The sequence below is a fragment of the Myodes glareolus genome, chromosome 3 (genome assembly GCF_982192425.1).
Source record: "Myodes glareolus chromosome 3, mMyoGla1.1, whole genome shotgun sequence".
In the NCBI taxonomy this organism is placed as follows: domain Eukaryota; kingdom Metazoa; phylum Chordata; class Mammalia; order Rodentia; family Cricetidae; genus Myodes; species Myodes glareolus.
Window position 1 is genome coordinate 30,591,075 of NC_142028.1, and position 27,611 is coordinate 30,618,685.

Genomic DNA, 27,611 nt, shown 5'->3' on the forward strand with positions numbered 1-27,611 from the left:
GAAAATACGGGGGGGGGGGGAGGACAATACTGAGAGAGAAGGAATAAAGAGGGATAAATAACACTAAGGTTATTTGTAAAAGCCATAGAGAATCATACTATTTATCTATCTATATATAAGCATATATACACACAATATTTAAATAAAGTTTAATGATAATGTTTCTCTAAAGTGCCACATGGAATCTAACAAAAACAAATAAAGAAATAAACAAAAGTAGACATGAAAAAGAACCCCCTTTCAAGTTGTTGGTCAAGCCAATGTTGCCCTTGGTTGCCTTCCAGAAGTTGAAGGTAAGTCCCTAATGCTGAAGACACCAAACACTTTGGAAACAGGCCTCAGAAATCAAGTTCAATCTAGGCCTAGCTTTCATAGCACCAGAAGGAGTTATGCAGGTCGCCAAAGGAGAAAAGCAATCAATAGTTCTACCCAGTTGTGACACTTATAAAGCATGGCAATGACAAAAATAGTGAGCTATCACCAAAGGCTGCATAGTGGCACTTCCATTATAGCAGTAACTAATAACTGGACTTCAGTCTCGCTCCATAGGAGGGAATTCAGGTATGGTACTGTAAACCTAGTCAATTACCTAGAGAAAAAATCTACTACTTTCCTAATCTAGGATAATTTCTAGCTGCATTCTAAATACTTAGCTTTATAATCACTGATTAAGTGTAGTTTCTATTCCTCATCAAAGAAGTTTCCTTTTGTAGCAGGCAGAGACCATTACACCATAACTATCTAAAAATGGAGATAACAGCCAACTGTGGGTTGCCCAAACCCAACTGACTCATCTATAATATAAACCCTCCACCCAAGGCCCAGAAAACATTGTGGAAGGGGGGCAAAGAAAGGTAGATGATTAGTGTGTCTGCCAGATATACCTTCTATATATGACACATAGAATTTCAACAAAAAGGTATCCTAAACAAGACCTGAGCAATGATACCACCAGTTGACACGCCAACATGGATGGGGAACTCTCACAAGCCCCCGGCTTCCAACTCAGATGAAGAGCTACACAGCTTAGAGAGAATCAGTGTTCCCAGCAATGAGCCCTCCTCTAATAGATTATCTAACAGTCATCCCTAAAAACATACATATATGCAACTCTAAATGGACTCAGGCTATATGTATATAATTAACTCATATATATGTGCCAATGATAATTAAAGAAAAAGAGACCAAGAATTTGAGGTGTGTGTGGGGCAGAGGGATGATATGGGAGGAGCTGGAGGGAGGACCAGAGGTTTAGAAATACAGCTTATATAAAATTTATAAAAAGAACAAAAAACAAAATAGAGGAAAAGAAAACGCACTCAGCATACTCATACTCACCATTTGTACAACTGATTCCCTTAACCGTGTTTCTTCTTCAGTCATGAGAGTCAACTCCTTGCAAACCATGGCAGCCAGTCCTACATCTAAACATTCTGGATCGGCTGCCATCTTGAAAATGAGTTCCTCATGTGAAAAGACACAATGGCGCCTCAGCCGTCGATAGTGATTTACACACTGACGTCCAATGGGCAACTGAAAACATCAGATTTCTAAATTAAATTTCTTATGATATATTCTAGCACATAACCTCTATTCACCTTCAGGTACTCATTTTTATTATAAAGAAGAAAAAGTATGTCCTATATGAACATAAAACACAATTTAAATAGTAATTCTCTGTAACCCAGTCAAATTTCACAAGTCTTTCCCCAAACAATGTCCATAAGCTGAGATGCTAAGTTTCTGCCCTAAGCTGCAGATTTTCTAATTCATAGTATACACCAAGGAACTGAACAGGGATGGGTCTACTAATGCATGTCTTCAATCCCAGCACTGGAGAGACAGAGGCAGGTGAATCCGAGTTCGAGGCCAGTCTACATAGTGAGACCCAGTCTCAAGAAAAAACAAAACAATACAAAAAAGAAACTTTTATTTTTTTTTGGTTTTTCGAGACGGGGTTTCTCTGTAGCTTTGGAGCCTGTCCTGGAACTAGCTCTTGTAGACCAGGCTGGCCTCGAACTCACAGAGATCCACCTGCCTCTGCCTCCCTAGTGCTGGGATTAAAGGTGTGTGCCACCACTACCCAGCTGAAGATGATTTCCATGTCTTTACCATACTCATTAATATGGACTTCATTTATTTATCTCTCTATTCATTATTTGAGGCAAGGTCCTAATATGTAGTCCTAACTGTCCTGGAACTCACTATGTAGACCATACTAGTCTCAATTAGAGATCCACCTGCCTCTGACTCCTGAGTGCTGACATTAAAAGTGTGTACCACTATACCTAGATAATACTGATATTTGATCATGAGGAACTTCTCATTTTAGTGGTCCTAAGACTTTTGGATTTTGTTAGGTTTTTTTTGTTGTTATTGTTTGTTTTACGTTTATTTAATATGTGTGCCACAGCATACATGTGGAGGTCAGAAGACAACTTGAAGGAGTTGGTTCTTCTTCCATGTGGGTCCCAAGGATTGAATTCAGGTTATCAAACATGACAACAAAGTGCCTTGACCTGCTGAATTATCTCATCAGCCCAGGAGCCTAACTTTTTTTCACCTTGTGTATCAAAAGACTAATAGATTAACTTAGTAACCTTAAACAAGTTAAATGTTACAGTTGAGAGTTGATATTTCTAAGGTGAAGTTTATGATACAAATGGAAATTTAACAACAGCTTTGTCTCTAAGACTAACTTTTATTAAGTTGCAGTATCAGCTTTCCTTTCCCAGGTTATAATTAAGGAGGCAGAGGCATGCGATTTTCTGTGAGCTTCAGGCCAGCCTGGTCTACAAGAGCTAAACAGTTACACAGAAAAACCTTGTCTCAAAAAACCAAAACAAAAAACAAAAAACAAAAAACAAAACCACCCAAAAAACAAAACAAAACAAAAAAACCAACAAGGAGAAAAAGAAATCATCTTCAACTCTTATGTGCATCCTACCCTATACCTGTCCAGTATCATGTAAATCACGGTATTAGCTATTTTTCAAAAGAGCTCAGGCCCAAAGCAAACCCTTAACTGAGTCTTAATTGTGCTGTATTATATGATTTCATAGCCAAATAAGGAAGAAGTTTTAAATACTAAACCAAAACAAGACAGTTCAGAGAACCCAGAACTTCAAAGGCAGGATAGGCAATACAGTAAGGCTACATATCAAAACACAAAATACTACTTGTTTTATTATTATATTTCCTCTATATGATTAACCATAAAATATAGCAATGGGGGTTGGAGAGATGGCTCAGTGGTTAAGTGCATTGCCTGCTCTTCCAAAGGTCCTGAGTTCAATTCCCAGCAACCACGTGGTGGCTCATAACCATCTGTAATGAGGTCTAGTGACCTCTTCTGGCCTGCAGGCATACACACAGACAGAATACTGTATACATAATAAATATAAATAAATAAATAGGTAAATAAATAAATAAAATGTAGTAACAAGTAACAGTTAACCACAGAAAATGTAAGATCAGTTACTAAGGGATTCCCCCAACAAAAATGTTAAAAGGCTAATGAACCCAGCATCACTGGAGAAGGAAAATAAAGGCAGTATGTATTAAGTATTAATTCAATCTTTGGCAGTCTTTTCTCAATCAACATGATGCAGCCACAACTAATTGCACTATAATATAACAATTGCTGCACTATTTATTTATATATTTTAAGATTCAAAAGTGCCCAGAGAAAATGAAGACTAGAGAAAACATGCATTCCCTCAAGAAAAGACAAATAATTGCCCATTTAGTTACAAACATACCAGGGAAAATAATAAATATGCAATGCAATGAAAGTGCTAAGTTACAATAGCTACTCCAATAAACCCTAAAATATTCATGGGCCCTACCCAAAACCCAGCTAGGTAAAATACTGCATTTTATAGGGGTGTTAGTAGACGTACAACAGCCACGTGCTATAGAACAGACCCAGTCAGCAGTACAGAAGTTCACAGCTTCAGCAAAGTTGTATCCCTGGTTAAATCCAGAGTGATAGGCACGAGGAAATGTCACAACGAACTCTCCAGCACACTGATTAGTCCTGTACACCTGAATGCAAATTAGGAACAAGGATTAAAAAAAAAAAAGGAAGACAGGTCTACTCAGATAATTTCAAAAATATTTTCTAAAATTGGAAAAAAATACTATACGTATCAGAAATAATTATAGGATTTAAATAGCTAAAATTGCCCGGCAGTGGTGGCACATGCCTTTAATTACAGCAGGTAAAGGCAGAAGGATCCTTGTGAGTCTAAGTCCAGCCTGGTCTACAGAGCTAGTTCCAGGAAATTCAGGGCTACACAGAGAAACCCAGTCTTAAAACAAAAACCTAGAATTGTTTAGATTAAGATTATATGATAAGAATTACAGTCAAAAGAAATTTGTCAAACAGAAAATGGTACTCTCTTCCTAAAGCAAAAAATCTTTTTTGTTTTGTTTTTGTCTTTTGGGTTTTTTGTTTTTCAAGACAGTGTTCCTCTGTAGCTTTGGAGCCTGTCCTGGAACTAACTCTTGTAGACCAGGTTGGTCTCAAACTCACAGAGATCCGCCTGCCTCTGCATCCCAAGTGCTGGGATTAAAGGCATGCACTACCACTGCCTGGCTTCCTAAACTAAAATTAAATTAATAACCTAAGCTTACACTTAATGGTGAATGTCTATAATCCTAGCACTTGGAAGGCAGAAACAGGAGGAACAGGATCAAGATCATTCATTGTTACAAGCTTGGGCCAAATAAGATCACGTTTAAAAATATCTTTTTCTTTAAAAACTATGAAAATTGCTTTTTGGTCCTGTGTTGTAAATAGAAATAAAAGATTAAACTTCCTACAATCATTGCATAATTTTTAGAAACTAAATCTATCAGTTAATGTCAAGAGATACCCCCAACCAATCTTCCCAAATGTTACTTTGTTTTATGCTAATACTATGAGTATTGCTTAATCAATTTTAATACCAGTTTATCTTTTCATTTTGTTTATTTGGGTTTTTTTTGAGACAGGGTTTCTCTGTGTTATAGCACTGGCTTTCATGGTATTTTATTTGTAGACCAGGCTGGCCCAGAACTCAGAGATCCACCTGTCTCTGCCTCCAACTGCTTGGGATTAAAGGTGTGAACCACCATGCCCAATTTAATACCAGTTTAATTACAACCTTCAAAATTATATTCTAACAGTGTAACCAACTGTTTTATTTTAATTTTTAATTCAGACAGAATTAATATGTAAATATGAAAGATATTTCAAGACAATGGCAATAGCTGTTTTAAGTAGGCTTATAACATTAATACCACTGCGGTGGTGGTGCATGCCTTTAATCCCAGCACTTGGGAGGCAGAGGCAGGCTCTGTGAGTTCGAGGTCAGGCTGGCCTACAAGAGCTAGTGCCAGGACAGGCTCCAACACTACAGAGAAACCCTGTCTCGAGAAACCAAAAAAAGAAAGAAAAAGAAAAAAACCCAAACAACAATAAAACAAAACAAAAACAAAATAGCGTATGTCTATGATCCCAGCACTTAGAAAGCTGGAGCAGACAGTATGGTTGAGACCATACTGTCAATATACTAAGTTCCAGGCCAGCCAGAACTATATATATAGTAAAACCCTTCCTCCAACAAAAATAAATACAAAAGTTAAACAAAACAAAATAAAACATAAAACCTGAAATCTTCTGGGCATGGACTCCCTAACTGGTGCATATTACCATGTCCAGCTTAAAAAAAAAAAAAGAGAGAGAGAGAAAGAGAAAAAAAAGAAAAAGAATCCTTTCCTAGTTAGCTTTAACTGTTAACTTGTCACAGCAGTCACGTGAGGAGTGTGTTAACTGAAGAATTTCCTTGATTAGACTGGCCTATGAAAGAGGGCAGTCTTGATTAATTTAGGCTGGCCAGTGCACTACTCAGTTCCCACCATGTGATGGTACTGTTCCCTGGGAAGATAGTCCTGGGTTATATAAAAAAGATAGCTAAATATCAGCCTTCTTAGCCAGCAACAGATATCCTCCATGGTTTCTGCAGTATTTTTTTTTTTGCTTTGATTTCCTTGACCAGAGGTAATGCTGTGTTGGATCAACTATGCAGGCCCTGTCTTCAACTTCCTATCTTGATTTTCCTCAATGATAAACTCTATGATCTGGAATTTTATGCTGAGAGAAACCCTTAAGTTATTTTATTTTGATCAGTGTTTTTAATCGCAGCTACAGAATGAAACTAGAACCGTTATCACTTTAAAGAACTTGATTATTTTAGTTAAGTAGGGAGAATATAAAACATGAGATCTGGGAGTTACTGAGACAGTTCAGCAAGTAAAAGGCCTTGTTACTGTGCCTGAAGACCTGAATTCAGTCTCCAGGACTCACATGGTAGAATTGAAGAACTGTCTCCTACAAGTTGTTCTCTAAACTACTACTACTACACATGCACCATGGCACAACAGGGCTGGAGAGATGGCTCAGCTCTTAAAGGGTAGGTTCACAAACAAAAGCAAAAAAAAAAAAAGGGGGGGGAATTAAAAACAACAAAAAGTTTTAAAAGGCTGCTGGAGAGATGGCTCAGCAGTTAGGAGCACTGACTGCTCTTTCAGAGGCCAGGTCATTTTATAACACCCACACGGCAGCTGACAACAAGCTATAATGCCTATTTCAGTGTCCTCTTTGTCCTCCGAAGGCCCCAGGAATACAGAGAGCGCACACACATACAGGCAAACAAAACACTTATACACATAAAATAAACCTTAAAAAATTTCCCAAGGGCTGTAGAGATGACTCAGCCATTAAGAGCACTTACTACTCTTACAGAGGACCCAGGTCAGTTTCTACCACCCACATGGTAATTCACAACCATCTTCATCAGTTCCAAGTGATTCAAATCCCTCTTTTGACTTCCTCAGGCACCCGGCATATACATTGTACACATACATACTTGCAGGAAAAACATTCAAACACATAAAATAAATAAATCTTAATTTTTTTAAAACCCAAACACCCGGAAATATTTAAATATATTTTATGTGTGAAACAGAGAAACCCTGTCTCAGAAAAAAAGTGTGTGAAAACTAAACTTCTTAATGAAAACAAAAATATACTTTAAATTCAATGAAAATGATCATACAAGATATTTTTGAAAACTATTCTTAAAGTGAAAAAGAGTTGGGCATGGGTATATACTTTTCATGCCAGTGCTTGGGAGGCAGAAGGAGGTGTCAGAGTACAGGTGTACAGCCTGGTCTATACAATACAGACACCAAGTAATTATCTAAAAAACAAAATCCAAAAACAACAAAAAACAACAGAAGTCTAAAAAGAACAAAGAACAGAACAGTTTTAATTAAAAAACAGAAGTCTATTCAAAGACGTAGTAGTAAAACACAATATACGACTCATACTTTAAAGCATCCTTTCTTAATCCGGGTATAAATTATATATTATATTATATTATATTAATTATTCAGGGTATAAATTCTAATTTGGCTATACTACAGGGTCTTTCACATATAGTTATAACCCCGCTCCCCAAATTAAAACAAAAAAGAACCCCTTGTGATCATATCTAATTGAAAGCTAGAAAATCTTTGAAAATGCTGAAGGAAGACACAAAGACTCACTGGCACACCATGCTCCATGAGCACATTTGGGTTCATGATGGTTACTAACTGATGTAGGAGATCAGGCTGTGATTCAAATAACTCAGGGGCCAGCTCCCTCATCACCTCCTCCAGTTGTTCTGCAGCATGAGATGGTACACCATACCATGTCTTTGGCTCGCCCCTAACAAAAGAAATAACTGTTTAGCTAGGCAGAACATGGTACCACTGAAGCCAGGGTCTTTCATTTAAATCCACTAAGTTATAATTAACATTGTCTTATTCCTGGCCATAGGTTATATGACCAGAATCCTGGCAACCATCCCATAAATATATGCTACTATTAATAACAGAAAATAAGGCAAGAATATATGGAAAAATAAGATACACACTCACTGCCATTGGGAAAATAACCCAAAGTACACGAACAGGGAATTAATTAGTAAAAGTACCTTTCGAACAGAAACTATATTACATGGAAATCACTGTTCAAAAGGATATAGACTTGCTGCCTTGATTCCCAGAATGTGAGTCTTTCCAATTACCATCACCATGGTTAAAGCAAAAAGTTAAGAATACACATAAATAAGTTCAATTTTCCTATTCATATAAATAAGTTAATACTACAAATTGCTCAAACTTTAAATATAGTTGGCAACAAAAAGACAAAATCCCAGCATCATTAATCTATTATATCTTAATGGATTAGAGTTCATTCTGAATACTAAAAAGTTATAAATTTAGGAAGTAGTGGTGACTAGTTTTACATAAACATGACACAAGTTATTTTGGAAGAGGAAACCTAAATTGGGAAAATACCCCCACCAGACTGACTAGTGAGCAAGCCTGTGGTAATTTTCTTGACTGATGACTGATGTAGGAGGGCACAGGTCGGCAGTCCTAGGAACTGTAAAACAGCAGACTGAGTAGCCATGTGGAGAAAGCCAGTAAGGACTACTTCTCTATGACCTCTGAATAAGTTGCTGCCTCTAGATTTCTGCCCTGACTTCCTTGGATGGCCAACTACAAGCTGTAGGATGAAATAAATCCTTTCCTCTCCAAGTTGCTTTAAATCATGGTGTTTTATTACAGCAAAAGAAACACTGAGACAAAAATGGATTTAATTAATCAAGCTATAATCTCAAAATGGCTATATTTCCTAATTTTCATAATTCAGAAGAAAAGAGCTATTCCCTATAGGATTTACTGTAATGATAAGAATGTTTGAGGCTGGAGACTAGAGAGATTGTTGAGCAGTTCAGGGAGAGAGCATTTGCTGCTCTAGCACCTACACAGGACAGTTCACAACTCTGTAATTCCAGTTCCAGGAGATCTAAGGCCCTCTTTTGGCCTCCAGAAGCACCTTTACTCACGTGGTCTACACACACACACACACACACACACACGCACTCACGCACGCACACACACACACACACACACACACGCACTCAAGCATGCACGCACATTACACATAAGTAGAATAAAATAAATCTTAAAAAAGTAGTATCTTAAAAATGCATTTTGTTTGTGCTGGTAGATCAAACAGCTCCTAATCATATATGACCATAAAGCACTTGAAATGTGGCTACTCCAAACAAGGTAGTAATTTCCAATTTCACTACTCTTACTAGTGTTAAAAATGAAGGCACATACATATGTAAAAGACAAAAAAAGGCAGCAAGTTAAGGAACTAAGTGAATGAAAATCTTTGAGAGAAAAATAAGCAGAAAATGAATTGATTTACTGCATATTACATCTTAGCCATTTTTAGAGGAAATGTTACTAAAATGAAAAATGTTTCAAGTTCCAAATACCAAATCAAATCTTTCAACTATAAGATTAAATGTCCCATTTTGCCTGTCAAGAAATATTAAAACTGGGGGAATGGAGATGGCTAAGTGGCTGAAATTACTGCTCTTTCAGAGGACCCAGGTTCAGTTCCAAGCACCCACATGTAAGCTCACAACTACCCCAAACTCCAGTTCCAAATGATGTAATGCACTCTTTTGACCTTCACAGGCTTAAAACACACATGTGGTACACATACATGCACTCAGACACAGACACATATACACACATAAAATATAATTAAAAAAATATATATCAAAATTTGGGGGGGATACACCTCAGAACTTCAATACTAACGTGAACAAGGCCTTTTAATCCCTAATATGCAAAACAAAAATCATCATTAATTATTTTCTCATATAGTACACAAGCATCATTTAATTTAAAAAAGAGTACTGGATGCTCTTTTAAAGTATCTGAGTTAAATTCTCTGAACCGACGCTGCACCTCAGAACTATCTACAACTCTGGTTCCAGAAGATCCAGTGCCCTCTCACACGCATGGGTACATAGACACACATGTAGGTGAAACACCTATACACATAAAATAAAAAAATAACAAATAACATTTCAAAAAACAAACTAAAAAACTCACTCTAGGTTTGGATAATTACACATTCTTTCAAAGAGAAGATGGTCTAAGACAAATCTCCTCCCCTCCTCAATACACTATCTTGCTTTTAAGTAAAAAACACTTTTGAAACCAGTTCTCTCTACTATATCAGCTAATATTATTACATCTTAAAAATAAAATATCAGGCATAGTGTGGTGAAACATTCCTATAATTCTAGCACTCTGGAACTCACACAATCAGGAAATCCAGAAGTTCAAGTTGAGCTACACCTAAATTTGAGACCAGCTTAACTAAAAATTAAAAATTAAATAACAGCAACAACAACAAAAATCAGGGCTCAGGATATATATATATCTTAATGGTAGATCAAGTACTTGGCACATATGAGTCCCTGGATTTAATTTCTAATACCAACCCTGCTCCCAAAAACAGTCACGAAGTACATATGATACAATACGATGGAACATACCAATGCAAGTAGTTAATGGAATAGCTCCAGTGATCTTCAATATGCCAGCAAAAAGAAGAAAAACACATCCCCACATACAGCCATGGCACCTTCATACCAGAAATATCCACATTAATATGTGCAAGAACAGACTGCTCCAGAACAGGCATGTTATTCAAATTCCAACCAGAAACTGCATATTCCTATAAAAGGAAAAAAAAAAGTTAAATGAAAAATCAAGAGTTTACAAATGCTAAACAAAAAAATTTTTTTGTTTTGATTTTTCAAGACAGGGTTTCTCTGTGTAGCTTTGAAGCCTGTCTTGGAACTTGCTTTCTACACCAGGCTGGCCTCGAACTCACTGAAACTTTGCCTGACTCTGCCTCCTGAGTACTGGGATTAAAGGTGTGCACCACCACACCCAGTCTGCAAAATGAGAATATTTCTAAAAAGGCAAATATTTCATTATATACATACTATTATCTAGTGCATACAATCTGCTCATTGTAACCCACAGCAAACCCACAACTCATCTATTAATCTAACTAATGTACCTAAAACTAATTTAATAGTTGGTATCTAAATATCTACACAAACTTTTTTAGGTTCTCCTGACATTTCCTTTTATTTCACATATTTCTAGTTTAGTCTGAAACATGAACAAAGTTCTAGTAAAACAGTGCATTCCATGTGAGCAGACTGCTTTTCTATTTCCACTGTACACCCAGCAGCACAACTTCCCAGAATAATTGCAGTATACAGATCACAGTGCTAGACAGAATATATAACCCTGAATTTTTAGCAATATGTTAAGTTGTAATAATGCAGAAAGTCATTATACCACCTTCCTTCACCAGAAATACATCAGGAAAAACTGGATAAAAGTTAAGATTAACAAAGAAACTTATGGGACTGAAGCAATAGCTCAGCAGTTAAGTATACTGGCTGCTCCAGAGGATCGGGTTCAATTCCCAGTACCCACAAGGTGGTACACAGCTGTCTGCAACTCCACTTTCAGGGGATCCAACACCCTCACACAGACATGAATGCAGACAAAACACCAATGTATAAAAAAATAAAATAAAAAACAAAAACACACACACGAAAGAAACATATTTCAGAGATGAACTTGAAAAACATGAAAATTCCCAGTTTTCAGAGACAGAAATGAAGCAAACACAAATATAAAAGGTATTACCAGTCAGGCATTGGTGGTATACACCTTTAATCCTTTAATCCCAGTACTTGGGAGGCAGAGGCAGGCAAATCTTTGTGAGTTCAATGCAAGCCTAGTCAGTACAGGGAGACCTAGACCATCCAAAGCTATATAGAGACCTGCCTTAAAAAAATAATAATAAAATAAAAAAACTCTTGAGTGAAATGGCACACGCCTATAATTCCAGCACTAAGGAATCCAAGGCGAGGCAAGAGGATCACAAGTTCAAAGCCAAACCAAAAAAAAAAAAACAAAAAACAAAAAAAAACGCAAACCCATAAACTAAGAGGGTAAATTATCCATCAGAAAACTTGTCAATAGCAAGACAGATATCAAGAAGCTATATACAAAACAACATAAAGAATAGAAGCCAGTATGTGTAGCAGTACATGCCTCTAATTACAGCAAACAGCACAGGCAGGATGATTAACTAATCATATCTATATGGTGTGTTTTAAGTCATCTAAGAGTACATAGACTCTGGCTCCAAATAGAATTTTAAATGAAAATTAAGAATCAAAGGGGATAGAATATGAAAGTCCTACATACATTTAATTAAGAAGAAATCTCACTGAGAAATATCCATGAAAATGGACAGTGACACCCACACACCAGAAGCAGGAAGGATCCTGAGGTTGAGGAACTACAAAATGGTGAGAAGGGCAAGAGAGAGTAAGACATTTCTCCAGCCCTGGAATAAAATTTTTAATATGCTAAGAATAAAAAATAAAAAACAAAATGAAAGAAAAAAAGAAATTGGTGGCCAGGTGTGGTGGTGCTTGCCTTTTGTTTTTAAATGATTTATTTACTTGTATTGGTGTTTGCCTACATGTGCGTGTCTGTATAAGAATGTTGGATCCCCTGGAACTGAATGAATTAAAGACAGGTATGAGCTGCCAAATGGGTGCTAGGAACTGAAGCCACATCCCCTGGAAGAGCAGTCAGTGCTCTTAACTGCTGAGCCATTTCTCCAGACCCTGGCTCATGCCTTTAATCCCAGCAGTTGGGAGGCAGAGGAAGTGAATCTCTGAAGACAGCTTGGTCTACAAAGAGGGTTCCAGGATGACCAGGGCTACTCAGAGAAACCTGTCTTAAAAAACAAACAAATAAAAATAAAAACAAACAAAAAAAAGAAATTGGAAAGGGACACTATTCACTATGTTTCTATGGTTAACTAGCCAGTTAATGAGGCAAAAGAAAAAAATAGCAAACGTAGCTGAGGAGAAAGGTCTACAAAAAGTTACAATATTTTATCTTCAGGAGTCAATAAAGAGTAATAAACATGGGTTTGAGGTATAGGAAAAAATCATGGAAAAGTAAAGACTGGAACTGGGTTTTAAAGGATATATAAAGCTTGAATAAGGGACTAGAGGCATTATTTAGTGGTTTAAACAAATACTTAGTATACACAAGACTCTGGGTTCCATCCTTAGCATAAAAAAAAACCCTGTTTTTTTTCCCCCACTTACATTCTATGAAAGAAAAATGCATCACACAAAGTAATGACATAATCACATCACTTGAGATATAAGGAAGCAAGAGGACCTAGAGCAGTGGTTCTCAACCTTTCTAATGCTGTGATCCCTAATACAGTCCCTCATGTTGACAAGCAAGCATTCTTAACCACTGAGCCATCTTCTCTAGTCTACTTACTTTCAAAATTGTGGAACAGAAAGAGCTAGGCAAAAACTTCAAAGTAGGGCCAGTGAGAGAGACGACTATGTGGAGGTACCTGCTGCTAACCCTGACAATCTGAATTAGATCCTTGAAATTCACTCTACAGAAGGAGAGAAGTGATTCTCATAAGTTGTCTTTTGACTACCCCACACCATCCTCCAGCATGTGGCACACACAAATACAAAACGAAAATGTTTTTTATTTTGTTTTTCCTGGAAGTCACTATGTAGACGAGGTTGGCCTCAGAAAGATCTGTCTACCTCTGCTTCTTGAGTGTAACAATTTTTTAAAAACAACTTTAGCTGGGTGGTGGTATGTTTTTAATCCCAGCACCTGGGAGGGAGAGGCAGGTGGATCTCTGTGAGTTCTAGGCCAGGCTGTTCTACAGAGCAAATTCCAGGACAGACTCCAAAGCTATATATACTGTAGTAGCTCACAAGTGACTCAATTTCCATTTAGAGTCAATTTTGGCTGTGAAGTCATTTGAACACGTCTGCCTGCTCTGTTCGCTCCAGTATCCTTGAGGGCTGTGAGAAAGTTTGGATTAAGCCCATGGAAAGAGCATATTGCCCATGAAAGAAGAACACTCTATCTAGTGTACTAAATAACTGCTGGTACCAAAAGACATATTCAGATATTAGGGCATATTCAGAAAGAAGCTGCATACTCAAGGACAGGAATGGTCCTGTGCTTAGATACTGACTATGTTGTGCTTTGTTCTGCTTTTGTATATAAGTAGGTTCTGAAATAAACGCATGGTTGTCTAAAGTAAGTCCCCCAAATCTATCCTGTGTTTTCTGACTCAACTTCTCTCTATCTAACATTTCTTTAGCCTCAGCACCCGCTTCCAGATACCCTGGGCTGACTTCGTTGGAGTAGGCTCAGACACTACAGAGAAACCCTGTCTCGAAACCCACCCCACCAAACAATTTTCAAACTAGATTAAAATTTTAACTAAATTAGCTTTAAAATTTAGAGATAAAATAATCCTTCAAAGATATTTTGAATTTGCTTTGTTTATGACAGTCTCGGTATATATGTAGCTCAAGCTTAGCTACTCACAACTCTACTAACTCAGTTTCCATAGTACTGGGATTATAGGCATATACACTCATGGCCAGTTCAAAATCATTGTTTATAAAATTAAAAGATTGTGCTGTCTAAATCCTACATATATCATATTTTAAACTGGCATGGTCCCTCAAGATTAGAGAAAGAATGCTTTCTATGAAAATGCAACATCAGCTTCAGAGTAAGAAGTTACAGAACAGTATCCACACCTCTTCTTCTGGCAACATCTTTCTCTGACCATCCTTTACAGGAAATCCACTTCCAAAATCTTTTGAAGAGATATCAGCTCCATACTCTACAATAACATCTTCTTCAATACTACTTACTAGCCGCCAGAATTCCTTTTCTACTAGTTCTGTAGGAACCATCTATAAAAAAAAAAACAAAGGTGATAATTAACTCATTGTAACTGTAATCCCTTAAAACATAATATGTAGCCCAACTGAACAAAAAACATGATAAAAGCAAACCAATCACCACATTTCCCAGACCAGAATTAAGTCCTATATTTCTCCACCGAGAAAAGGAAAAAGCTTAAAATAACTAAAGATAACTAAAATTTAACATCAAGATGCTTTTCATACCAGTAGTGGTGGAAGCACCTTTAATCCCAGCACCAGTAGCCAAAGGCAGGTGGATCTCTATAAATGCCAGGCCAGTCTGGTCTACATAGTGAGTTCCAGGTCAATCAGGGCTACATGGTGAGACCCCCATCTCAAAAACAACAAAAAATCCAAACCAAACACAAGAGAGTAAAATTAACAAAACAGATTATTAGGTCCCTAATTTTAAGATTTGGTGTTCTCTAATCATTTTTATATTACTCCTAATTTCTACAAAACCTGAAAAGGAAAAAGAAAATCTTTGTTTCTCTCTAACTCAATGTAAATGACAGCTACTCACATGGACTGGCATATTGAAATAATCAGATTTAAAATTATCCGCCATCTCGCCAAAGCTTTGAAGTGTATATTCTCTTATAGCTTGCTCAAATCCAAAGGCTTCTCTAGGTTTGTTACATTCCTGGGGAGAAAAGAATATCTGAGGTAAACTTACTGAAATTGAAAAAGAAAGCATTAAAACCCTCAAATAGCAACAAGAGATATGGATGTTAGTTCAGTAGTATAAAGCTCTCAGGTTCTGGGTTTAATATCAAACAATACAATAAACAAATGTCACAAATATGGCTTTTCTTGATCATTTCTCTAGCTGAAACAAATCTAATCACCCTTATACAACAAAACAAGTATTAGTTATTTGCAACACATTAGTTACTTGAAGCTTGCCTCTCATCTGCATGTTCACTCTTCCAAGATATTGAGACAGCTTTAGGTACTAGAGCTAGTATTATGCTTTGCCTCCAAGACAAACCCCAAAAGGAATAGTAACTTGGAATCAAACATAAGAATGCTGACATTCTTAGCATCCATAAAGTCAACAAATACTCACAGAGGAAAGAAAGGCTTGTGTAATAGGATATCCTCTAAACTGTTTAGGCTATGGTTTCTTCACATTACAGTCACCAGAAATTCAAATAAGTCTTCTAGTAACAACGAATAATTAAAACTTCTGACTGTATTCTAGGTATTGCAAACATTCCTCTCTTCAGAGACCTATCATGACTTTTTTTTTTAAGATTTATTTATTTATGCAGTATCTTGCCTGTAGGCCAGAAGAGGGCACCAGATCTCATTATAGGTGGTTGTGAGTCACTATGATAGTTGCTGGGAAATGAACTCAGGACCTCTGGAAGAGCAGTCAGTACTCTTAACCGCTGAGCCATCTCTCCAGCCCCTCATGACATTTTGTTAAATACAGGCAAGCTGGGTGGCGGTGACACATGCCTTTAATCCCAGTGCTAGGGAGGCAGAGACAGGCAGATCTCTGTGAGTTAGAAGCCAGGCTGGTCTACAAGAGCTAGTTCCAGAACAGGCTCCAAAGCTTCCCTGTCTTGAAACCAATACAGACAGACAGACAGACAAGGCATTTCCTAACAACGTTATTATCTTTCAGTAAGGCCAGACATGATGGAGCATGTCTGTAATTCCAGCACTCAGGCAGGAGGACCAAAAGGATCATAAGTTCCAGGTCAGCGAGGACTATCTAGAAGACCTTGTCAAGGAAAAAGAAAGAGAAGGAAGGAGACAGAGTGAAGGAAAAACAAAGATTAAAAATAAAAGTACAATCAAGTCAAATTCCACAAACTAAAAAACAACATCCATTTATTTATAATGGATGTATAAATCTCAAATTTTAGAATTTCATCTCAAACTCTAGCTTTAATTTTAAAAAAAAAAATACATTGGGCTGGAGTTAAGAGTACCAGCTGTTTGAGCCTAGAGAGATGGCTCAGCAGTTAAGAGCACGGGCTGCTTTTCCAGAGGTCCCGAGTTCAATTCCCAGCAACCACATGGTGGCTCACAACCATCCATAATGAGATCTGATGCCCTCTTCTGGCCTGCAGGCATACATGCAGGTAGTGCACTGTATACACAAAAATAAATCTTCAAAAAAAGAAAAGAAAAAGTACTAGCTATTCTTCCAGAAGACCTGGATTTATTTCCCAAAACCCACAAGGGACCTCCTCACAATCATCTATAAATTCACTTCAGAAGATCTGTGATGGTGTGAGTGAGAAACATTTCCCAAAATCTCAGGCAATTTAATGCTTGGTCCCCAGTTGGTAGGACAGTTTGGGGATGCTTAGAAAGTATGACTTTTACTGGAGGCAGGCTTTTAGAGTTTAAACACTTGTGTCATTTACTTCATTACCATTTCTTGAAGTTTGTGGTTCAATGTGTGAATACTTAGCATTCTACTCCTATAGTCATGCCTGCTGCTTTGCTGCATATTTCTCTGTCATGACAGACTCTTATCCATCTGGAACAATAGTCTAAACTTTTCTTTTGCAAACTCCCTTTGCCATGATGTTTCATCACAGAATAGAAAGTAACTGACACTGAAGGTGATGCCCTCTTCTGGCCTCCACAGATATCAGGCATGCAGGTACAAAGATATAAGTACAGGCAAAATACCTACACACACAAAAAAAATTAAAACATCTATAACTTATCTTAATTTTTATTCTAGAAATATAAATAGGGAGGCTGATTGAAGAGGATTCCACTGTAGTAGTCAAGGCCAAACTGAGACACAGCATAAGACCCTCTCTCTCTCTCTCTCTCTCTCTCTCTCTCTCTCTCTAAATATTTATTTATTTATTATGTATACAATATTCTGTCTGTATGTCTGCAGGCCAGAAGAGGGCACCAGACCTCATTACAGATGGTTGTGAGCCACCATGTGGTTGCTGGGAATTGAACTCAGTACCTTTGGAAGAGCAGGCAATGCTCTTAACCACTGAGCCATCTCTCCAGCCCAAGACCTTCTCTTAAAAAAGAAACAATAGGGTTGGTTAAGAGCACTGATTACCGAAGGACCTAGGTTCAGTTCCCAGCAACCATGTGGCAGCTTGCACTGTCTATAACTCCAGTTCCAGGAGACCCTAAACCCATGGCAAAACACTATGCACATAAAATAAAACTGAAATAAAAAAAATCTGTTATACCAATTGATATTTTATATATACACAAAGCTTTGTGTATAAAATATCACTTTGCAGATGCAGAAAGCTTCATGTATTAGATTACATACATATTATCATAGAAGATGAGCCTTACCTCAGTAATTTGATGTTTAGTTATACAATTTCAGAAGATTCTGTAGTTCATATTTGTGGTTTTGTTATCAAATACACAAAGATTTAATAATCACTTTGTAAGTATTTGCTAATTTTTGATTTTAAGAATTGATTTTGAGCAAGATGGTGTTGATGCATGCCTTTAATCCCAGCACTCAGGAAGCAGAGGAAGGTGGATCTCTAAGTTCCAGGCCAGACTAGTTATTTTCTGAAAGTGGTTACTACAGGAGGGACTACTTAAATATAATGCCAATCCCTGTTTCAAGTCTAGGAAATAAATACCATATATCTAAAAGGTGAATAACTTCAAGTAAACTAAGGGCTTTGGTTCTCTGCAATTTAATTTTTAAAGTTTTATGTATATGGGTATTTTGTTTACATAAATGTCTATATACTATGTGTATGCCTCATGCCCAAGAAGAACAGAAAAGGTGTAGGATTCTCTGGAATTAGAATTACAAATGGTTGTAAGCTACTATGTAGGTTCTGAGAATCAAATCTGAGTCCTCAGGAAAAGCAATAAATACTCTTAAGTGATGAGCCATGTCTATCTCCTTTTTACTCCTGTTTAGTTCTAGTCACATTTTAACTATTACCACTTATAGAGTAAAATAATTTACAATTTAAAAATCTTACATAACTAAAATAATAAAATTATCCAACCAATAGTCACAGAAGGAAAAAAAATTAAAGACAAGCTGCCGCAAATACAGTTGTTATACATTCATTCAAAATAGCTCTTTAAAACATCCTGGAGATTTTTCAACAATAATAAACAAGAGACTGGGATAAGCTTTTGGGAATATCTTTACATTACATGCATGGATTACTATCTTTATAGCTTTTTGTTTTGTTTTCTATGTTTAGTTTTAAATGGATCTATAATGTTAAGTTTGTACCTCAGCAACACATTTAGGACACCTCCAGTCTCCTTTGGGCACATCAGGTAGTGGCGGAAGTAGACAAAACGTATGATAGCTGTCATCACATCCATCACACAAAAGCAATTTATCCTCATTGTTTCCCCGGCCACAAAACATACAAACATAGAGATCAACCTATAAAAAGAAATTAAAAGTAAGTATATTTTCTATACTATATTGCATTTTTTCTCATGAACTACTCTTTAATTTAAAAAATATATATAACATACACTAAAAATTAAACAAAGCTTAATCCTAAAAATCTACTTAAAACAATTTTCCCCAGAACTTCTAGAGGAAATTAACAAAAATATAAGCAGGCCCAAAGCCTGGCGGTGGTGACACATGCTTTTAATCCCAGCACTCATGAGACAGAGGCATGGATCTCTGAGTTTGAGGCCAACCTGGTCTACAAGGCAACTTTCAGGACAGCCAGAGCTACACAGAAAAACACTGTAAAAAAAACAAAAACAAAAAACAAACAAACAAAAAAACCACAAACATACACAAACAAAAAACCACAAAGGAGTCAGAATCAAGAAACACTATAATCTAGGGAATGGAAAATAAGTTTATACTTCAAAAGTATCATTCATTCTCCGTACAAATACTATACAACAGAATGAATACTGAAAAGTGCCTATTAAATACCCAACCTCAATAATTTTTATAAGAATCCCTGAAGGGGGGCGCTAGAGAGATGGCCCAGCAGTTAAGAACGCTGACTTCTCTTTCTGAGGACCCAGGTCAACTCACAGTACCCACATGGCAGTTCACAACTATAACTCCAGTTCCAGGGGATCTGACATCCTCACACAGGCATATGAACAGGCAAAACATCAATGCACATAAAATAAAAACCCATACATACATACATACATCCTTGGAATTTGCTAGGATTATCCAACCACCAGAGATGCTTAGAGCCCTTACATAAAATGGCTTAATATTTGTCTATCTTCTATACATAGCCTCCCTCAGAGTAAGTTCATCCCTAGATTATATTAATTTTATATAAATGCTTTTGAAATTGCCACACTATGTTGTTTAGTAAATAATGCCAAGGAGAAAAAAAAACAAAAAACAAAACGGTTATGGTGGGCTGACTGATGTATGCCTGTGATCCCAGCATGCAAGAGGTTAAGGCAGACTGAGGTCATGTTTACGCTTCACACTGAGTTCTAGGCCAGTCTGGGCTACATAGCCAGAACCTGCCTTATTTTATTTTATTTTTTTAAGTAAAAGGATTGAAAGCAAAGAAGAAAGTTCTACATTGCTTAGACAGAAACAATTTATTATAATCTTTTAATGTGTATGGGTTTTTTTGGTTGTTGTTTAGTTGGTTTTTTGCTGTGCACCATGTGCACGCTTGATGCTTTCAGAGGCCAAAGGCGAGAAGAGGGGATCAGATCCCATGCAACTGGAATTACAGACAGTTGTGAGCTGCCAAGTGAGTGCTGGGAGTCGAACTCAGGTTTTCTGGAAGAGCACTCAGTGTGCTTAACCACTGAACTTCTTTCCAGCTCCAGAAATAATTTTTCAAAAGTTTTCAATCTATATTTGGTTGAACCCATGAAGGTAGAACCTGAAGCTATAAAAGGCTAACTATATACAGATTTATATCATTTCTTTAACTCAGTTACCCACAGGCATATGATTTAGTAAAGTATACACAAGACAAAGCAAAGCTAACATTATATAAACCAAACTCTAAACCTGAGATTTGTCAAAGTGTTCTAATCAAATAAACTAACTGAACACAATATATCAAGACAAGCCAAGATAAAAAGACATTCTTTCCCTCCTGACAGATACCAAAGCACTTACAAAGTTAACAGAGAGAGTTCCTTTCCGTTGTCTCATTTGCATGTTAAATGCATCTGATCTGTTGGTAGCTTTTCGTCTTCGGGTGACCTCATCTTGAAATAAAAAGTTATATAATAAAAGTAAAAACTAAAGATGAGTGCTTACTATGAACCACACACTATTTAAAATTATTTAAATTAGATAAAGTCTCACAACATTTTGAGGTAGAATATTATTGTCTGCAGCTGAAGATAAAAAACTCAAGGTATAGAGAAATTAGGTAACTTGATCAAGATCATGTAACCAGTATATAGCAGATTTGGGATTCTAATCTAGACAAATCCAGGGATTTAAACCTTCAGTGACTGCCTGCATGCAGTACTTACTACATACTGTCTATATGTATGCTTTAGAGGGGCTCTCAAGTTAGTCATAGCTTTTTCTTTAAGACCACCATAGACAAAAACAATAATTGTAAGAATGGCACAAGGTCAATAATGGTGTGCACACCTTTAATTCCAGCACAAGGGAGGCAGAGGCAGGTGGTCTCTGTGAGTTCAAGGTCAGCCTGGTTTACAAGAGCTAGTTCCAGGACAGGTTCCAAAGCTACAGAGAAACTCTGCCTTGAAAAACCAAAAGCATATCTGGTAAGTATTATTACACTGATTGTACGTTATTTTTCATTTTTGTAGTACTAGATTAATTTTGTATATAATTGATAGGCAAAGAGTCTACCATTGATCTATACATCTAGCTTTTCTTAATGCTACTTTGTCTCTCCAAATTGCCCAGATTGGCCAGAAACTCACTCTGTAGTCCAAGCAAGCCTCAAATCTCTATTCTCCTGTCTCAGCCTTCTGAGTAGCTGAAATTGCAACAAATGTATGTCACCAGGCCAATAGTGGAACAATATTATCTGATCCCTCATATTTCAGGCAACTCATATCATATAAATTATACATCTCATAAATGCAGAATGTGTGACTTTAATATTTCAATCTTTATAGTCAAATATGTCCAGCCAATTGTTCATTAAAACAAGTTTTTGAATTAACATGTTATATAATAGCACAACTTAATTTTTGCATCAAATAACTCCACTCACAAAAGTTTCTAATATGGTGCTAAATTAGGCTCTTAAATGAAAATTTATTTCAATGATATATAGAAGACAAATTATTTAAAAAACTTAAATGATGGTCAGAGCTTAAAGTTCTAACTCTTCTCGGTATGTTTTCATACTAAAAAATCTGAGAATCCCTTTAATTTAAAAGTAACAGCTTTTAGAACACTATGTGACAACCAGTAATCATTACTGAAACTTAACTAGCCTTTAGACACTAAATGAAATTATCATGTTGTATGTTAGACATGAAGAACAATCTTCTAAAAGTCAAAAAATGCAATGTACTATTTGTTTCTTACACATTAAATTTAATATTTCTACCATTAAAAAAGCCAGTCTGCTTATACACCCTGTAGTAAGTTTACATATGTTAAGAATTCCCAGCACAGAATGGAATAAATTCAAGTATCACTTGAACCTTTTAACAACCATGTCACTGCACTTCATTTTATGCAAGTAACGGAATTTACCTTCTTTATCTTTTGCTCCTACTGCCAGGCCCACAACCTTGGGTCCAGCCCCAAAAATCTGAAGTTTCTTCAGCTCTGTGTTCCTGTTTACTTCTCCAGAGTCTGACTAAAAAAAAAAAAAAAAAAAAAAAAGGCATTAACATAATTACTCTGAATCACACAATTAGTTTTCTTTAAAAGACAGGGTATTGGCCAGGTGGTGCACACCTTTAATCCCAGTACTCAAGAGGTCAAGAGGCAGAGGTAAGGCTGATCTCTATGAGTTTAAGGCTAGCCTGGTCTACAGAGCTAGTTCAGGACAGCCAAGGCTATTGTCACAAAAATAGGGGAACAGCCCATCCCAGACAGGGCCTTAGAGAACACTGAGACAAATGTGATTGGATTTGGATTTGAAATGGAATCCTGCTTACAGAGCTAGTATCTCAGAAGTGAACTCAAACAATATATGACACTTACTGACAGATGTTACAGCTTCTCTCTTCTCAAAGAAATATAGCCACCGACGGTCCCATACTCTCAGCCTGAGTCTGCTGTTACTTCAGGTGTGATCATTTTCCCTCTCCCTATCCGTAACAACCATCTTCTACCTAGATATTGCTGAAGATTGTTGTCTGTCTCCCTGACTTGGAATTGTTTTTAATTTCAGGTTCCAAGTATAGTAAGCAACACCCATGCTAACTAGCTCCAAGGGATCTAGTGCCCTCTACACTAATGGCACCTGTTTAGGACTGGAGAGATGGTTCAAGTACCTGATGCTCTTGTAGAGGACTGGGGTTCGTATTCCAGCACCTACATGTAACTCTAGTTCCAGGAGTTCCAACATCCTTTTTTTTTTTTTTTTAACCTCCTTGGTCATGCACATTTTGCACATACATAGATGCTCACACATACACGTAAAATAAAAATAAATCTCCAGGGGGATAGAGAGATGGCTCAGTGGTTAAGAGCACTGGCTGCACTCCCAAAAGACCCAGGTTCAATTCTCAGCACCCACGTGGCAGCTCACAACTATTTGTAACTCCAGTTCCAGGGACTCTAACACCTTCATACCAAATGCATATAAAATAAAGTTAAAAATAAAAACAACAACAAGAGGGCCATGGGGGCTCCTGAAGATAACTCACCAAGTAATGGTGCTTCTCACTAACTAGGCAAGCATGACAACCTGAGCTGTGTCCTGGGACACAAATGATGGGAGAGAACTGACTTTCAGAAATTGTCCTCTGACCTCCAAATACATTCTATGGTAGACACACACACACACACACAAAACTTTTAAATGGCCAATGGACACCGAAATACCTGAGACTTGACACGTCTTGTTCTCTTTGGCGGAATATTCATTCTTGTTCCTCGCTCTGGGGAAGGTTGGATATCAGTGCTAAGAACCTCAGTCTCAACTTTTTCTTTAATATCTAAATCAGGCATTTGTACACCCTAAAAGAGAAGGACACAAAAAGAGAGAAAATTCACTGTAAGTTTGAGAATGAGTGGAAAATTAGCAATTTTCCAAAAAGTTCCTAACACTACATGAAATCAGAAGGCAATCCTGACCTCAAATTCAACTATAGGCTCAAAGCAATCCCTGATAAAGACAACTACTGTTTTGTTTTCAGAGTTTTTTATATTCCATAAGGCACTGGAACTGGCCTGGAACTCCCATATAGCAGAGAATGAGTCTGAAGTTCTGATCCTCTAGGATTACAGGCATGCATCAACACAACAAAGTTATCAATGGGCTTTGTTTGTATTTTTCAACATGCCCAGCAGGATTTCTTTTAGGGAATATTGAAAACAAACACTAAAATATATGTAAAAACGCAAACTGTTTGAAAATAATGAAAAGGAGCCAGGCGTGGTAGCACATGCCTTTAATCCCAGCACTCGGGAGGCAGAGGCAGGCAGACCTCTGAGTTTGAGGCCAGCCTGGTCTACAAGAGCTAGTTCCAGGACAGGCTCTAAAACTAGAGAAACCCTGTCTCGAAAAACAAAAACAAGAAAAAAGAAAAAAATAATGAAAAAGAACCAAATTAAGAGAACTTGTACTACTAGTTATCAAAATTTACTATAAAACAGCAATACTGAAGATAGTGCACTAGGGGCTAGAGATGGCACAGTAGATAGGACCATGTACTGTTCTTGCAGAAGACCCAAGTATGGTTTCAAACAACCATATCAGGCAGCTCTCAACTGCCTATGACTCCAGCTACTGAAGGACCCAACTTCTCTCACCTCTGTGGGCACCTGCACTCATTTGCACATACTCACATACAGATATACACAAACAGGATTGGAGACGGCTCAGCCATTAAAGGCTAGGTTCACAACCAAAACCAGACATGAAAAGACCTTTAAAAACAAAAAGATAGTATAGTATAGTATTGGCAATGGGGTAGACCTATAGAGTAGTTCCTTCTGCGTGGAATTTGTTTCAAGCTTCTAGTAGATGTCTGAAATTGTGGATAGTACTGAATCCTATGTTTTTGTTCTGTACATTTATAGTTAGAATAAACTTGAACTTGCAAAGTTTTCTTTTTTTAATTTTATGTGTGTAGAATGCTTTTTGCCTGTATATTTAATTGCACCACATGTGATTCTGGTGCCGCTGAAGGCCAGAGAGGGTGCCAGACGATACTGGAGGTTCAGATGGCTATAAGCTGCCCTGTAAGTGACTAAGAACTGAAGATGGGTCCTCTGCAGAGCAAGTCTTTCTATGACTGTACATCTTTCTGACCCCAAAACTTCAACTTGTAAATTAAGTACAGTAAGATAATGACTATAGCTGGGCAGTGCAGGCACAGAGGAAAGTATATCCCTAAGTTTGAGGCCATATACTATAGAAGGAGTTCCAAGATAGCCAGGACTACACCTGTCTTGAAAATACACATGAAACTTTGAAACCCTGTCTTGAAAACACACACAAAGACACAAAGACACACACACACACACACACAAGCTATAAAACCTCAACTATAGTAATATAATAAAATTAAATGTAGCCTCTAGCATGGAAAGTTTCTTAATGCACTTTAACTTTTTTTTTTTTTTTTAACCTAGACTACTACTCTACATTTGGAGGTTTTCTTTGGTGTAAACTGCCAGCATCACATTTTAGGGCTATTATCAAGTAAAATGCACACAAGCACCATGATAATTCCAACGGAAGAGGTAATAAATAAAATGTCTCTTAACTAACTAAAAGGCAGAAATAAAGAGAAAATCCCTAACTAGGGCAAGAAGAAACAAGATTTGATCACACTATTCAAAATAAAATGTAAAGTGAGAGCCAGGCAGTGGTGGTGCATACCTTTAATCCCAGCACTTGGGAAGGATAGGAGGTGGATCTTTATGAGTTTGAGGCCAGACTGGTCTACACAGCAGGATAACCTGGACTTTCAGGACAGCCAGGACTACACAGAGAAACCCTATCTTGAAAACTGCCCCACAAAAAAGGGAATTGCAATAACCCCATAATTCTATGTGCTCCAGAGCAAGAAACAGTCTCAAAAAAGTTACACCAAAAAAAAAACTAAAATAGATCTTCAAACAGACATCACTATAAAACTGTAAAACAGCTATATATCACAAAAATATTTACAAATAATATATCTGAACGAAAGTATTCAGAATAAATAGCAAACCCTTACACGTATATGGCAAACAACTCAATTTTAATGGAAAAAAAAGATATGAGTAGACACTTCATGAAGATTACATTAATGGAGGGGACCTAGAGATGGCTCAGTGGTTAAGTACATGCAACTCTTGCAGAGACCTTGAGTTCCGTTCCCAGCACCTACATGGTAGTTTACAACCCTCTGTAACTCCAGTTCCAGAGGATCTGACATTCTCTTCAGGCCTCCACATGTATCAGACATGGTAAACATACAAACAGGCAAACACTACTATACATAAAATATGTTTTTTTAATGTTTTAAAGAAGATTATAGAAATAGCTAATATATTAAGATAAAAGATGCAGTGATATCACTACTCTGAGAATGAAAATCAAAACTGCGTCCAGAGACCACTACATACATATGAGAAAAGTTTTTAATCAAAAAAAAAAAAAAAACCAACAACAACAACAAAAAAAACATACCAAATGCTAGCTAAAACAAGGAGAATCCAAATGCCTCTACACTACTGGTGGAGGGATGTATTTCTTAAAGAGTTAATCATAGCACTAGGGAGATAACTCAGTCAGTAATGTATTACCTTTCAAGCAGAATGAACTGAGTTTGATACCCAGAGTTACCATTTACAAAAAAAAAAAAGGGGGAAAAAAAAAGCAGCAGCAACTGGACAAGGTGAAAAGAAAGGGACAGGTGACTACTTGGGAAAGCAAATGAGAAAAAAAGAACTTTCAAAGATACCAACACCTCCCAAATTTAAAAGTTAAAATAAATCAGAACTGAGCTAGAAGCTTTCTTAGGATTGGCTAGTTTCCACAGTGCTGGAAGGTGCTATCCAGGCTGCAGAAGAGATTTATCATCAACAATCATATTCAGTATGAACCCTGCATGCTTCACTACCAATTTGTCAGACACGATGGGCCTACTAGTATAATAATGCATGACTCATGCTTCTCTTGGAGGACACAGAAGAGAAGTCACCTTTGATATTATACACATAATCAAAAACCCTATGGCTGGAAAGGTGTTAGACCCTACTGAGGAATTTACCGCTGTTATTTTGCTAAATGGTTAGGACATGCCTGTCAAGTTGTATTTTAAATGTTTATAATCATATATTGTTGCTGCTATCTGCTTTGATCAGAAAAGCTTGTTTTTGCAGTGTTTGTTGATTCCTGCACACTCATAACTGTTCAAAGTGCTGAGAATAAGAGGCTATTTAAGGCTCTGCCTCAAAAAGAACCTCTGAAATGTCCACTTGAAGGTCTAGGCAACATTAGAAAAAAAGTGTTGGGGCTAGGCAGAACAGCTCATACTTTGAATCCCTGTACTCAAGAAGAGAAGGCAGGTGGATCTCTATGAGCTGGAGGGCAATCTAGTCTACATAGAGTTCCAGGCCAGTCAAGGTTACACAGCAAGACCGGTCTTGAAAAAAATCAAAACAAAACAGACCAAAACAAAACCTTTTCATGAAATCATGAAGATTTTTCCTAAATATGATGACACCCTTCATTCCCATTATTCTTTACCCTGTAACACTAG

The 27,611-nt window shown here is 37.1% G+C and overlaps 1 protein-coding gene across 1 annotated transcript in view; it reads right to left on the reverse strand.

Moving 5' to 3' along the window:
* Kdm5a (lysine demethylase 5A) overlaps nucleotides 1-27,611 on the reverse strand; it is a 78,208-nt gene that overhangs the window by 42,250 nt on the left and 8,347 nt on the right. The window contains 10 exon segments of the mRNA XM_085687041.2: nucleotides 1,339-1,533; nucleotides 3,928-4,047; nucleotides 7,597-7,759; nucleotides 10,467-10,648; nucleotides 14,619-14,777; nucleotides 15,313-15,432; nucleotides 19,009-19,167; nucleotides 20,860-20,951; nucleotides 22,435-22,540; nucleotides 23,737-23,871. Of these exon segments, the coding sequence (XP_085543167.1) occupies nucleotides 1,339-1,533; nucleotides 3,928-4,047; nucleotides 7,597-7,759; nucleotides 10,467-10,648; nucleotides 14,619-14,777; nucleotides 15,313-15,432; nucleotides 19,009-19,167; nucleotides 20,860-20,951; nucleotides 22,435-22,540; nucleotides 23,737-23,871 (1,431 nt within the window).